Genomic DNA, 13,901 nt, shown 5'->3' with positions numbered 1-13,901 from the left:
TTGAGGGGGGCTTGTCCCCTATGATTAATTATATGCAAAGTGCAGGGAAGTCCAGAAATATATAATATTTGTTGTAATAAGTGATATGGAGACTACAGATTATTTTCAGTTAGTGTAAATATCTGATTGCTGTGGGGATAAATGTGTAAATATTATAATTATTCTGCCAAAGGAAACATAAAGCACCCCCCCAAGAGCGCAGCAATTCAAATTAGGGTATCAAAGCACTGCATGTTCTTCATTTTTATTATAATAGATTTAGAGGACTAATTAATGAAAAATCCAATGTTGAATTGCTCGAGAGACCTGTCTCAAAATGATCTGCAGTGTGCACTGCAACCAGATTTCTGCCAGTTGCTGCCCTCTCCTCAATATGCATTCATATCTGCAGGAGGAATGAGTGGGAACTGATAGTCAGGCTTAAAAACTTCTTAAAATTTTATACAATAGTACACATATATTTAAGATTCAGGATGAATCTTTTGGAGCCTATAACTGCCCCTCCACAGACACCTGAAAAGATATATATATATATATATATATATATATATATATATATATATATATATATATATATATATATATATATATATAAAACGTGATGTAAAAGTCATTATGATGTGAAGGAGCAGCAATGATTGCAAAGTTATCAGAAAAAGATATCTTCAGGCTGGAGGGCAGGACACACAACAAAGAAAAGACAAAAAACATACTTTGGGAGAAGTTGAAAGGATGAGGCGTAATACATCTTCTTGCATATGGAAGCAAATAAGAGAACCAATAAGTATTTAAATTTTGCATTTGTTCTGAATTCACCTGTTTGAAATTAAAATATCTTATTTTTTTTCAATGTTTACATATTCGGTTCCTAAAATTAAAGTTTCAAAATTAAAAAAGAAGACACGAAAAAGATTTTGGTCGCTCAAATCGAGCGATCAAATTTAGATCTAAAAATTCTGGTTAAAAAAAATCAAACAACATCTGGCCCAAGACAAGATAGCCAATTGAGCCTGAATGTTTTGACCAATCAAATTTGAGTGATATTGCTGTATGAATTTTTTCAACTTGAATTTTTAGATCTGACTCTCTAGATTTGACCATTCAAATTTGACTTGAATCTCTCTCTTTTTAATTATGAAACTTTAATTTTTGGATTTGCAAACATTAAAAAAAAAAACCAAACTTAGTTTTTTAACTAGCAAATCAAGAAATTTCATATCACAATTCCATCTGATGATTCCGTTTTTAGTGTAAAATATTTCAATACATTCATGAATTTAGTAGCGTTTAAATTTCAATATTAAGTATTCAGTGGCTGTTAAGATTCAAATATTTATTTGTTTTCATTCTTGTGGACAGAAACGGTCAGTTTAGTAAATTTATCAGGTTAAAATTAATTTAATGTAGACCAGCCCAGTTCATCCTATGAGATGGTGAGTGCAGATTATAGATGCCAAAAACAATATTTGCAGCCAAAGACAAATCCAAATCCATCATATTAAGCAGCAGTGGCATGTGTCTACTCACTATCTGACTGTGACCATCTCATGTGGTATTATCATTCATGGTCAGCTCAGAGCATTTCCCTCCGCTAAGCAGCTGCGACATTCATGATTCTCAGCTGTTGTGAAAGATCAGTCGTCCCTTCCCTCATCACTCCTTTCATTTTCTCTCAGTCTTGCCAAAGAGAATGCTGCCGATGTAGCCATTTGGCAGGAAGCCACATCTGTTTGTCAATTATGCCATAAATATAAACAAGGCAGAGGAAGCATTTATGGTGTCCCTGCTCAGGGCCAGGGATGTGTCATGACATCATCATGCCTCGGATGATTGGTGGAAACTCTCAGGTTGTATTTCATGCTCTGCCACTTTAGAGGAGAATGGGGTTGTAATTAAAAGATATGACTGAACGCATGGCTGCTTGTTCTTAATTGGCACCACATGAAACGGTGGTGGCCCTCATTGAATAATACGGTACCCACATATATTCTCTGGATTTAAATGTCGGGGACAAGAGGATGTTTTTCATCCTTTCTTTCTTAATGTTTTATGGACAATACACTGTATTTTTGACTCAGATGGGATGGATATACAGATTTGCTGAGCCAGTTTCTTGAGCACTGCTTTATGTGACTGGCTCAGTGTACTCTCCACTCCAAATCTGATTAATATTTCTGGTTTTTTTTTGTTTGTTTGTTTTTGTCTTGCTTGTTTGCCGTTTGGTTTAAACTCTACTGTTATGCCCCTGACAGAGGCCTGCACCTGGACTTTCCTCATTCTCCCTTCAGTGCCATCTACGGGGTGCCCATCAACAGCCCGGGGACTCTGTATCCAACTGACCTGCCACCTCCATATGAGTCTGTGGTGGGGCAGACTCCTGCCAGTCAGGTGAGAAATACAAGCAAGTGCTGCCTTTAAAAGGATAGTTCCGATTTTTTGAAGTGGGGTTGTATGGTGTACTTTATATACATATATTACATATAGTAGATGTCAGTCTGCATGCCTCTAGTTTGGAGAGACAGGCTGGAAAGCTACAGGAAAACTAAGCAATTTACTACTGTGGAGGGGTCAGCAACAAAATATATTTGAGCCACCTAAAAAGGCCCACCTAAAAAAATCAGTATCAGTGTAACTGTACACTATATTGAGAGTATTTTCACTGCTTTACCTTAATGTCAGATAGTGATTTCCAACTGGAAAAGGGAGCCATTACATCATTACATTTAAAGCCAGACTTCATTGAGAAAACCAGTGATTTAATATTTCTGAACACAGGAGCTGCAGGTCTACTGCTGCCTCGATCAGTTTGTTTGTTTGTGTTATTGTGAGACTTTGGTTTTTAAAAAGGTTAGTTTGGATTGACCAAAGTCACACAATAACACAAACTGATTGAGCTAAAATGATTGTTTTTCTCAATGGAGTCTAGTTGCTTTGACGAGAGCATAGATGGGGAACTGAAACCATTCTTTCCTGCTGGAACTGGCTTTTTGACAGAAAGGTAAAGTAGTGAAAATGCTCTAAATATTTCTCTCAATATTGATGTTTTTTTTTCCTGTGTAACTTTTTTCAGATGGCTAAAATATGTTTTTTTGCTGACCCCCATCCAGTAGAGTCTCCAGAGACCTTCTTTATGGGCAACTGGGCCTAGGACATTAAATTAATCTATTTGTTTCTAAAGAGAACAATCTTTTACCTTCTGTAATCATACATATAAATACATTTTAGGCTGCGTTAACAAAAGGATAATATAACACAAGAGTCTACAGCCATGCAGCTGGGCTGCTCGTTCACAATCTGGAGGATCTGACCCCACAAAGGTTCACGTAAGCTTCACAGGGCATAGTGAGGCCTTCTTAATTTTAACGCCTTTAGAATATTTTTACAGTAAGCCTATATCTCAAGATTTCATTCATTTCTGTGAAGAAAACTAAATGAAATAGTTATTTTTTAAAATTCTGATCATTATTTAGGATATAAACTTTTAAAAAATCTCACAGGATAAGAGCAAGACCTCAACACAAGCTGTATTCACAGAGCCTTCCCTCTCTGCTGAGCAGCCTGGTTTGTTTTTGGAAAATTGTGCAATTAAAACAACCAAGAGCAAGTAGAAAAATGGCCAAGCCTTAGGCAGAAGAAAACACTGAATTTCTTAAAATTGAGGAGCCTTATGAGTAATAATGATTAAATTTGTTTGACAAAACAAAATACAGAATAAGAATTGTATTAAAAGTTACTAAAAAATGTATCAGGGAAACCTATCTCTTCGGCAACATCCACAGGAATTAGTATTCTTAAAATTCATCCAGATTGCTAATTTTACACAAATGTCCTGCAGTTATTGTGTTAACTGTTGGGATTAATTGTGCATTATCTCCACTGCTCTGTACTGCCACTGTTATGCATCACTATTATGGCTTGAATATAATATGAAACATAAAATATATCACATAGTCAGCAGTCAGCAGATTACTCAGTGATAGAAAAGGGTCCCTTGAGGAGAAATGTTGGAAACCACTGCTGTTGGCACATTGGTGCTTTTAGCTAAATGCTAATTTTAGCATGCTCACAATGACGAGGCTAACATGCTAATGTTTAGCAGGTCGTCTAATGTTCAACATCTCAGCATGTTAGTGTGGAGTAAAAATCCTTCCTCAGGTCAGTTACATTAGATCGTCACCCATACTGGTTACTTATCCAATTATGACATTGCAGTCCTTTAGAGTTCAACGTGAAACAGATTTACTGTGAGTCTTGAAAGATTACCCACACACACACACACACACACACACACACACTGAGCTGTTCCAGGGAGCAGACTGAACTGTGTCTTTATTACATTTGATTTTATGCCGTTCACATCCCCGTCCTCTTGTGGGCCTTGTTGGCGGTGCCCTCCTATCGTTACGCCCTCTGATCTCTACTCCCCACACACTTTATGCACCAACCTGTTCCTGACACCACTGTTTCTCATCCTCTGAACATGATGACATCACCTGAGTGCAGATGGCAACCACACACACCAAGTTGAGTACAGATGGCTAAAGCACACACAATTATCTTTTACATCACATATAAGATGACAAAATGATACAATTTACAATGACAATATGTTTATTGATTCTGTGCATATTATTGATACACTCAGTTGAATAAAGATAAGTGACTGTTTCCCACATCAGCATGCTAACATTAGCTATTTAATAAACATTAAGTAAACACAAAGGACAGCTGAGGCTGTTTCTATGTTTAAAGCTCCTTCTGACTGGAATAATCTGCTTTTAAATATTCACCCTATATCATCTATCCACTTTCTCCAAATTTCCCTGTCGTTTTCTAATATCATCAGTTATACATGTCCATAATAACACCTCTATAATTAATTATGTTTTATAACTTTTTTACCTTTTGCTGTCACTGTCACAAACACATTTCTATAGTATAATATAATTTAATGAATGAAACCTTTATTGCCCCAAGGGGGATTTGCTTTGTACAAACAAGCTTAAAAGAGTACCAATATTACATTCACAACAACACATAACAGAAAAAAAACATCATAACAATCATGATCATCATTAAACTGGTAAGGACATTAAGTTAAGAATGATCCATTTCAAACTCTGTTTGGAGGATGATCCTCTGATTTTGTATCTCATATAATTTGATATTTATTGTTTTGTTTTTTGTTGTGGTTTGCTTTTTGTCTTTTCTATGTCATTGCTGTCTGTTTGCTTGTTTTTCTCATATTTGGTGTGGTTTTAATTATGCTGGTACTTTTGTATTGCATGCAGGAAAGACCCTGGCTGGAATTGAGCCTGAGTTGCATAAAAATGAAGTAGTTTGGTTAAAAATTAAAACCTTTTAAATATTGATAAGATAGCCTTCAAAATGGGATTTCAAGGTTGAGCACAAATATACTTGAAAGGGGAAAACCACCTAAATTAGGAATTCAAATATGTTATTTGCATGGCCTTGGAGAGTTCAATCAGTATTTGCGAATGCAAGCTTCTCTATCTACAAGCCAGAAACCGGAAAGGTAAATCTCAGATGTGTGATTTCATAGGATATAAAGCCTGAAGCTGCTCCCCAGACAATCAATGGGTGCCTGATTTTGTGAATTCAAGTCAAGTCAATTTTATTTATCAAGCTCATCAACACAAATCGCAATTTGCCTCAGAGGGCTTTACAGCATACTACATCCCTCTGTAATTCACAGATGTTTTTTTTGTTTTTTTTTTTCGTTTTTATACTGAAATTACTGTAGTGTTGTCAATTTTAAACAGAAAATTCTCCCATATAGGCTACTCATTCCCCTGAGTGCTGCAGTCACCCTGTTTGCACCTGCTATTAACATGCATCTTGGATGATCTTAACACAAATTGACAGCACTAAATACAGGTATAAATGCCCACCTAGACACATTTTCGATTCAATCTCTCAGACAACCTGCCAAGCTGGTTTAATACCACATATGGTCCATATACCACATATCCTTTATAGTATAAACACTAATGTCATCCTGATGCATCTCCAACAAAGACAAGACCTACGTCACCAATGCAGGACGTGGTGGTTTTGATGACAGCGCACCAATGCTCCGTTGCTTACCCAATTTATGTCAGAACTTACGTTGAGTTGGATGAAGTGTTGCTTGACCGTCCCTCGTTTTGCTCTAATATCCTTCTCTAATTGGTTAGTTTTTTTTATTATTCATGTCAAAATGGTATCACTACTGTGTTCCCCTTTTGAAATGTTGTATGTCAGTGTCATCTGAGTATTTATACGCCTTTTCAGATTTACTGAGGCACTCTCCCTGGACTGTCATGTTGAGCTGATCAGAGCTTTTTTTCAGGCTGAGCCTTCGCTGCATCTCATTGTTCACAGCTAAAAATAACTTTCTAATGTGCACGCAAATCCTTTTATCTTCCATTATATTCTCACCACCATTTAACACCTTAGGCTTTCAAACCCTTATTTCCATTATACATGTTAATCCATAGTTCTCTACATGGTGTCCTTCAAAAAGGTATCAGCAGAGGATTTTCTCACCTGCAGTAGATAAGCAGCGGTTGCTGTAAATAGCTAATGTGAGCGGGCAGTGATCGACTGATGGTTTGCGAGAATAAGAAACTCAGCTGATGACTTCAGGCTAGAGACCCAGCATGATGAGAAGTTAGATGAACATATATATGTCACACACTGTAGCTTTAAAGGCCCATAAGTGAATCTAATTAAAGTGTCATATTCAACACTACAGGATTAAAGTGAGGCGGCTCTGTCAGTGTGTTGTGGTCTTATAGAGCCCTCTAGTGGTTTTGAAGGTTAGGTGCCACACAGCTGCTTTTATGCATTACAACCAAAATATCCAGCTCACTTCGTTTTGTGCAAACAGTGCCGTTCTTTTCTCATCACTAATATTTTCCTCTTCACAGGTCACCACCAGTATCGAGCAGCAAGCCACTGAATCCAGTCTGTGTGAGAGAAACACGACTGCAGGACTCAGCACTCAGGGTAAAGACAGTTTAGACTGCAATCAAGTTTGCATAGAATTGCTGAAATGTTTTTTATCTAGACATAGTCATGCTGATGATACCGTTTGCCCTATTTTCAGCCTCAGTGGACAGTGCATCACTGATGGTGTCAGAGGTGGCTGATCCGGACCAGACTTGCTCCTCAGAGGACTTGTGCTCCCTGGAGGTCCAAGGCTCCGACTCCTCTCCCTACGGCACACCCCACACTGCCCCCATTGACGGGAGCTGCACCAGCCTGGAACTTTGTACACGTGGCCATCGTAGCCAGCGTAACACTGACGCTCGCCCCAGTGACACAGGTTACAGTGAGTCCTCACACACCCAGGAGTCCCTGGAGCGCTCTCCGGACTGGTCCTCAGAAAACTATAGTAATCTGGACCAGGAGGATTCCACAGACAGCACACATGCATGTGAGGAACTCAGGGCTGCAATGCACATATGTGACGAGCTTGCGTCAGCCAAACATTTACCAGAGGAGCCACCTAAAGCGTCAACACACTCCCTCATTAAGGCAAGAATGATGAGCCGGAAGCTCACACTCCCTGTCACCATCCCCCCGCCACCTCAGCCTTGCTCCCCCACCTCCGTGGCCTCCTCTGGAGGGACTTCAGCCATCAGTCCCATGGCTCCCTCTCCTTCCCCTTCCCCTCCGAGCAGGCCACGCGGCCCCAGGCTGTGTTTCAGTGTTTGGTCACCATCCTCCACATCGCAACCCCCCTCTACCTCAGCGCAAAGTGGCTACTCGCCCTCAGAGAGGCCTCGGGTGCTCCGAGCAGCCAGGAGGTACCGTAAGCTGGCACGCATAGTCCGTTCCACCAGTGATCCCATCTCCTGCTCCACAACAACAGGAAGTGAGTACAGCAAGAGTGTCACACGCAACACTCATATTAAAGCGGAAGGGGGAACTATGTCCATTTTCAAAATGCATACATGTTATTCTCATAATCTAAAACAGTCCAAAAGATAGAAGTAAATAAGATCAACTGTTTACCAAGTCTAAACACCAGAGTGCTAAAATTCAAATTTGTAATGTCATAAATTTGGTTGTTAGGTATGATTAAGACCAGGATTTTATAGTTATCAACTGCAGTTGAGGAGATTACTGTGGAGGAAATGAAGTGTCTGATCAGAGGTGTCACTCTTTATGATTCTTACTCACCAAAGGCTCATTTCTATAGTAAATGAAATAATGGAAATTAACGATTCCCTATTTTTCTAGTGGACCCCCTAGGACTTATATTAGCACCCCTGGGGGTCCCTGGGCCCTGTTTGAGAGCTTATCTGAGCGATCTGTTTTTTTTTATTATTATTTTAATGTAACATTCTCCAGTTTGAGCATTTGCTGTTTTTCCGCCATTGTATAATTGCAAACTAGCTGTCACTTGGGTTTTGACTGTTGATTGAACAAGACATTTGAAGACATTACCTTGGGCTCTGAGATTTGACATTTTATAGAAAATAATAGATTAAACAAGGAAATAGATGAAACATTCATTAATACTGAAACTAATCATTAGTGGCAGCCCTAAGCCTCCTTGTCAGTAAGCAGTTGAGGCTCTATCAATAACAGCCCATGCCTGCTTTATTGCATCTATACTCAGCTTCATGTCTCCCTCTACAGGAGAAAATTGTGGCTGCGCCTCTGCAAACAATCCTGCTGAAGACTCAACTCATGCATCACCAGAGCAAGGTACCATCATAGAAACTGTGAATTTATGTTAACAACATTCACATCCTATTTTATAAAACAAGTAGACCTGCAGGACAAACTTGCAGCATGGAAGAGCCAATTCATTAAATTTCACTGAAACAAATGTTAGTTATTGTCACTGTCCTGTGAAAGCCATGTAGCATCTCAAAATTTGGGGATTTTAATTTTTTGATAAACTGAAGGACTACATTTTTCTCTAAAGGTACTTTGCAGGTTTGTTGATTATAGTTTGTAAACACATTGCCAGTAAAAGTAAATGCCAACCCCAGATTTGCTCTCCTTTAGCATTTTGTCTATATTTTGTATATATTTTGTCTTTATTTTTTGTCTATATTTGCATTATTACAGCACTGTGTTTCTTGGATACCTGCTGCTTACAGTCTGGCACCCTGTCGCCACTTTTTTATAAAGCTCCGACCTCACCTGAGTGCTGTGGGGGTACACACCCATAAACTACCTGAACACTGAAAATAAGATGAAAATAAACTCTACATCACATACACATACATGTTTATATTATATGCAAGTACATATGTATTATGTATACATTATTTGATTTTAAAGGAAAATCCTGCATAGTATATCTTTACGTAAACCATTTAAACCCCCCATTGGGTCCATGTGTCATAGAAGAAATGAGGAATTGTCACAAAGCTAAAAAACTGAAAACTAAGCATATAACGATAATGTCACAGACACAAAACTGTGATATCACATTACCTTAAGTGCTAACTTCACAGGTATTAGCCCTAATTTTAGGAATTATGTGTGACTGCGTGTTTTTCTTCTCTGTTTTATCTTCAGAGCCAACGGATGTTACAACAGGCGTAGTCGGAGCTAAGCCCAGTCACATAAGTGTCAGGAAGCAGCAAAAGGAGGGCAGGAAAGTTGACATCCACCTTAAACCCCGTGCCCTGCACACGCACTCCGCCCATGAACGCCCACACTCCCTGGCTGACTTTAAGATGTACAAAGACACCAAAGTTCTGGTGGCAAAGTTCCTGGAGCATTCGAGCTGCAGTCTACCTCCTGAAGTCCAGCAGGTTGTCAACAACATCAAGTGTGTTATCAAGTCAGATGAGAAACACATGGAGGAGGCAATTTTTAGTGCCAATGTCATAGATCAGGTAACCAAATTAGATAATGTGTGCATAATGTCCAGTGGTAGTTTACTGCAAACCAGCAGTTTGTTGGCATGTTTCTGGTTTTATTGGTGAGCAACCATAGCCATAGAGCCATAGAGCCATAGAGTGCTCCAGGGGTGACATTTATTTGGATGCCAAAATAAAAATTAGTTAAAGCATAGCCCTGGTTCCTGCATCAAAAGCCTATGGGATTTTTCCATTGGATTTTGGATATTTGCGGAAGATAATCTCTGTGGTGAAAATATGTTTATGATACTCACACATTTTGTTCTGCAACTTAATCTTCACAAATGATTACCACTTTTAGGATTTTTGAAGCCTAAATGAAATAAGCATGCAAAAGTAAAAAAGCTAACCCCATGGTCACATCCCTACCACAACAAGGCTTTAAAGCTGTGTTTGGCTGAACGTTCTCTAATTTAGCCACTTTTTAGCAACCACCTTTTTAAAGACACATTAAAGACACACAAAGCTTCAGAATTCATGAGCAGGGTAATTATTGACATATTTTATAGCATAGAACAAAACTTGAAAGTCTTTAAAACTTGTGTTTACCACAGACCTTGTTTAAGACATCTAACCAAAACCCCATTATAAAAACCCCTTTGGCTTCGAGATGAGGGAACCGGGAGAGCTGAAATGCTAACTTGGGCTTAAGGACTCACTCTGCAGACAGTACAAATAATGCATGTAGCTACGGTGACGTTACCCATTCGTTTGTGGAGTCTTGTTTTAAAGTCTATGCGTTTTAGCAGTCACCATATTGTTTTTTCAGAGCCAGAAGTGACCATATTTGGGCGAAAGGCTGGGGCTTTAAAGGAACGAGGAGTGGATCTGACTAAGAAGCTTAGGACAGAACTTCTTTTCTGCAATGATCCAAAATACAATGAAAAAATCCCATAGGCTTTTTGACAAGGGAGCCAGGGCAACATTAGCTTCCAGGTTAGCCTACAGAAAAACGTCATCGCTGGGGCACTCTTTTACACACCAGCAAGCAAACCTGCTATGGATGAAAATGGATGGTTCAAGCACAAGATTGATGTCTGAAACAGACAACTAGCAGCATGTTTCTCTTTTTCATTCGTATCTATTTTTTGTTGCACAGGTGATGACCCAGCGCATCATGGGCAGTCCCAGGAAGCGTGGCCACGAGGATCTTCACCTTCAGAGCTGCGGTGCTTTGAGTTCGTCCCCTTCCATGCGCCGTCCAAAACACCTCCCACAAACAACCAGCGCCTCCACCAACCCACTGGACTCCCCCTCCTCTGAACAAAGCCTTGAGTGCAAAGAAACTATTCTCTGACCACTCTCACAACAAGGACTCGGGTCAAAACTCTGAGGGCATTTCAGCGCGCAGGTGTTGCAGCCACGCTGTGCTGTGCAGCAGATGTCTGTAGAGTTATGAATAACTCTTCTAGCATTGAAGGATCATTTATTTTCACAGTGTGACTGCAGCACAGGCGGACTGAAATGGCCTCATACTGTATCTCCTAGTGCCCTGTGAGACCGTGCCAAGTCATCAGCAGAAATGGTAGCAAACTCAGACTGAGCCTGCCAGTGTCTGTAGTGGCTTCTTTCTCATCAGAAAAACAAAAGAATGTTTCTCCCTCAGGGGATCTTTTCTACTGAGTTTCATCTCTGAAAAAAAGGAACAAACAAACAGCTGGTAAGTTTGGATCTGTGACTCAAAGACAAAGGAGATTGTGTTATCAGTATTCCTCTTGTCCTCATAAGAAACAGGAAGAAATATGTTTGTATTAAACTGTGAACTGAATGGACTGGGCATTACTAGCCATTGTTTGCAGACTTTGTGGAACTGTTACTGATAGGGTGATGGTGAATATTTCGTGGTGCCGCTGGTTCAAGAACATCACAGATGTGGATTATTTAACTTACCTCATTGTGTTACAATTCTTATCAGTGTTACAATAAAATATGAGTTTGTATCTCGTGGTTTGTGTTCTCATTTCAGTGAAAGTTTATGTTTTATGTGTCATTTAGCATTTTGTACTTATGCCTGTCCCAAACAGATACAAATCTGGCCAAAAAACACTAGAAAACACAATAGCCATGCCATAAATATAAATTTGGTAAAGCTAAGTATATGTGTTTTTTAATTTCAAGTTTGTGATGATGTTGTAGTGTTGTTTAAAACGTGGAATGTTTGAAACCCTTTAAAACCTGCTTTAAGGTGCCTTTAACAAGTACTGAAACCTTTGAACCCTGAGCAAATTGGCAAATCGCAGCTTGGTAAGAAGTGTTCCACTAATTGCAAGAAATTAGTAGATTTAGAAAATTATTTCTAGAAAGCTAGGGAAAAATAATAATATTTATAATTATCATAATGATATATGTGAAATTGTGTGACAGAATAATTATGATTTTTAAGGTTTTTTTCCCCAGGTTATTTCCTTGTTTGTTTATTTTTTTTTCATATTAATTTTAAAAAATAATTTTTAGGTGGTTTTCTTATACTTTTTCGTAAGATCTTGCTAATTGTTGAGTCATTTGTTCTTTCGTTGCTCATTGCCTTCTTTCCATGTTTTTGAAAAAAAGCAAGCTTATTTGCTCAGGTTTCAAATGGTTAAACATCCAGTGATGTTTCTTTGTCAGTGTTGCTAAGAGTGTACTAATCAGACAGGAGATCCACACACTGCTGCTTCCAGTCATTTTAATTATGCAACATTTCGACTAACAGAGATCTTCGTCAGGCTTTGTCAAATCGCCATCACAAAGCAGAGCAAGCCATATATGGACATAAACACATTCATCTCTCAGGTGATTGTGATCTGCAGTGTGCTGGTCTCCTGTCTGATTCTTGCCATAGTTTAACTTTTGTGCTCCAGCATGTATAAAAGATATTATTACATATAAATATTACCATATTTTTGGATGTGCATTCCCTGCAATATGCTTGTTCAAGAGTCTCCTTTTGACCACTGCTTAATGCTAAGCCAGCTTTCAGATCGTTGTGATTCTTCAGACTTTTCCCCTTGCAGAATTACATACATTTGTAATGCTTATGACTGAAGCACTGGCATTTTTTACAGCAGATAGATCAAAGTTACTAGGGCAAAATGAGTCACAGTAGGATGAAAATTAAGTATTTAATTGCATAGATGTTTTGCACAAATATAATATATATATATATAATATATAATATATAATAAAAACAAAACAAACAAACTAACAAAAACCAGAAATCGGACTGCAAGTAATCTTTGAGTAAATTACATAAAATTGCATGGAGACAGGCTTAGGTTTAAACTTAGATGACAAGTCCCACAAAAATTGCTTCCTCATGCTGCTTTTCCATCTACAGTGGCATGTTTGTTTGTATTTTAATGTCTTCATCATGACCGTCCTTAGATCTACAAATGTTTTAATGTTTTGCCTTGAGCCTTCATGAGTGGCTGTGGGAAGATGCATGACCCTCCTTCCACCATCATAAACATATTTCACAGTTCTTGACTATGATAAATGGTGTGATTTTTCTTTCACACCCACCTACTAGTCTGGGGGGTTCTGATGGTATTTAAAATAAATACAAAATACAACCATTTGAAGTTTAATGTGCGTCCCCTAAGCCAAATCAAGAAACATGACTCCCTCCGCAGTTCTTGAAAAAATATTTGAAGTGCCTCCCCTGTTTTGCCCCCCATAGATAACAAACAGTCCCTAATTATATTGATTTGAGATACTGATGAAGCAATGCATTTGAGGCTCTCCCCCAAGACCAACATGCAACACTTGCTTGATATAAAAAATCTGGACCCTTATGTCATTATAACTGTAAAGGTCCCTTCAGTAAGCCATGTGCTTCCGGTCTTTGGGCACTGTCATGATTTCATACAGAAATATTGTTAGCCATGTGAGCGATGACTTTCGTCCATCACAAGTGTAGATCTTAAGCTCAAATACACCGAGCAAATTTCCAAATCATCATAACATAATATACGTACACATCCGTATATTTTATATTTATACTGTGTAACATGCCATGCATTTTCCTAC

The 13,901-nt window shown here is 38.7% G+C and overlaps 1 protein-coding gene across 4 annotated transcripts in view; it reads left to right on the top strand.

Annotated features, from left to right (window-relative positions):
- entrep2 (endosomal transmembrane epsin interactor 2) overlaps positions 1–11,833 on the top strand; it is a 126,834-nt gene extending 115,001 nt beyond the window's left edge. For 3 of the 4 annotated variants that reach the window (XM_088077014.1, XM_088077018.1, XM_088077031.1), the window contains exons 7-12: positions 2,253–2,388; positions 6,933–7,011; positions 7,112–7,882; positions 8,653–8,721; positions 9,547–9,869; positions 10,993–11,833. In XM_088077014.1, the coding sequence (XP_087933140.1) occupies positions 2,253–2,388; positions 6,933–7,011; positions 7,112–7,882; positions 8,653–8,721; positions 9,547–9,869; positions 10,993–11,190 (1,576 nt within the window). In that variant the 3' untranslated portion in view covers positions 11,191–11,833. The remainder of the gene's footprint in view (positions 1–2,252; positions 2,389–6,932; positions 7,012–7,111; positions 7,883–8,652; positions 8,722–9,546; positions 9,870–10,992) is intronic. The other variant, XM_088077021.1, reaches the window with a different exon arrangement.
- The last annotated feature ends 2,068 nt before the right edge of the window (positions 11,834–13,901 follow it).

Source organism: Plectropomus leopardus, chromosome 1 (assembly GCF_026936395.1).
Source record: "Plectropomus leopardus strain MGB_pleo_1.0 chromosome 1, ASM2693639v1, whole genome shotgun sequence".
NCBI classification, from domain to species: Eukaryota; Metazoa; Chordata; class Actinopteri; order Perciformes; family Serranidae; genus Plectropomus; species Plectropomus leopardus.
The sequence above is the reverse complement of the archived record's forward strand: the minus strand, read 5'-3'. Positions and strand labels throughout refer to the sequence as shown.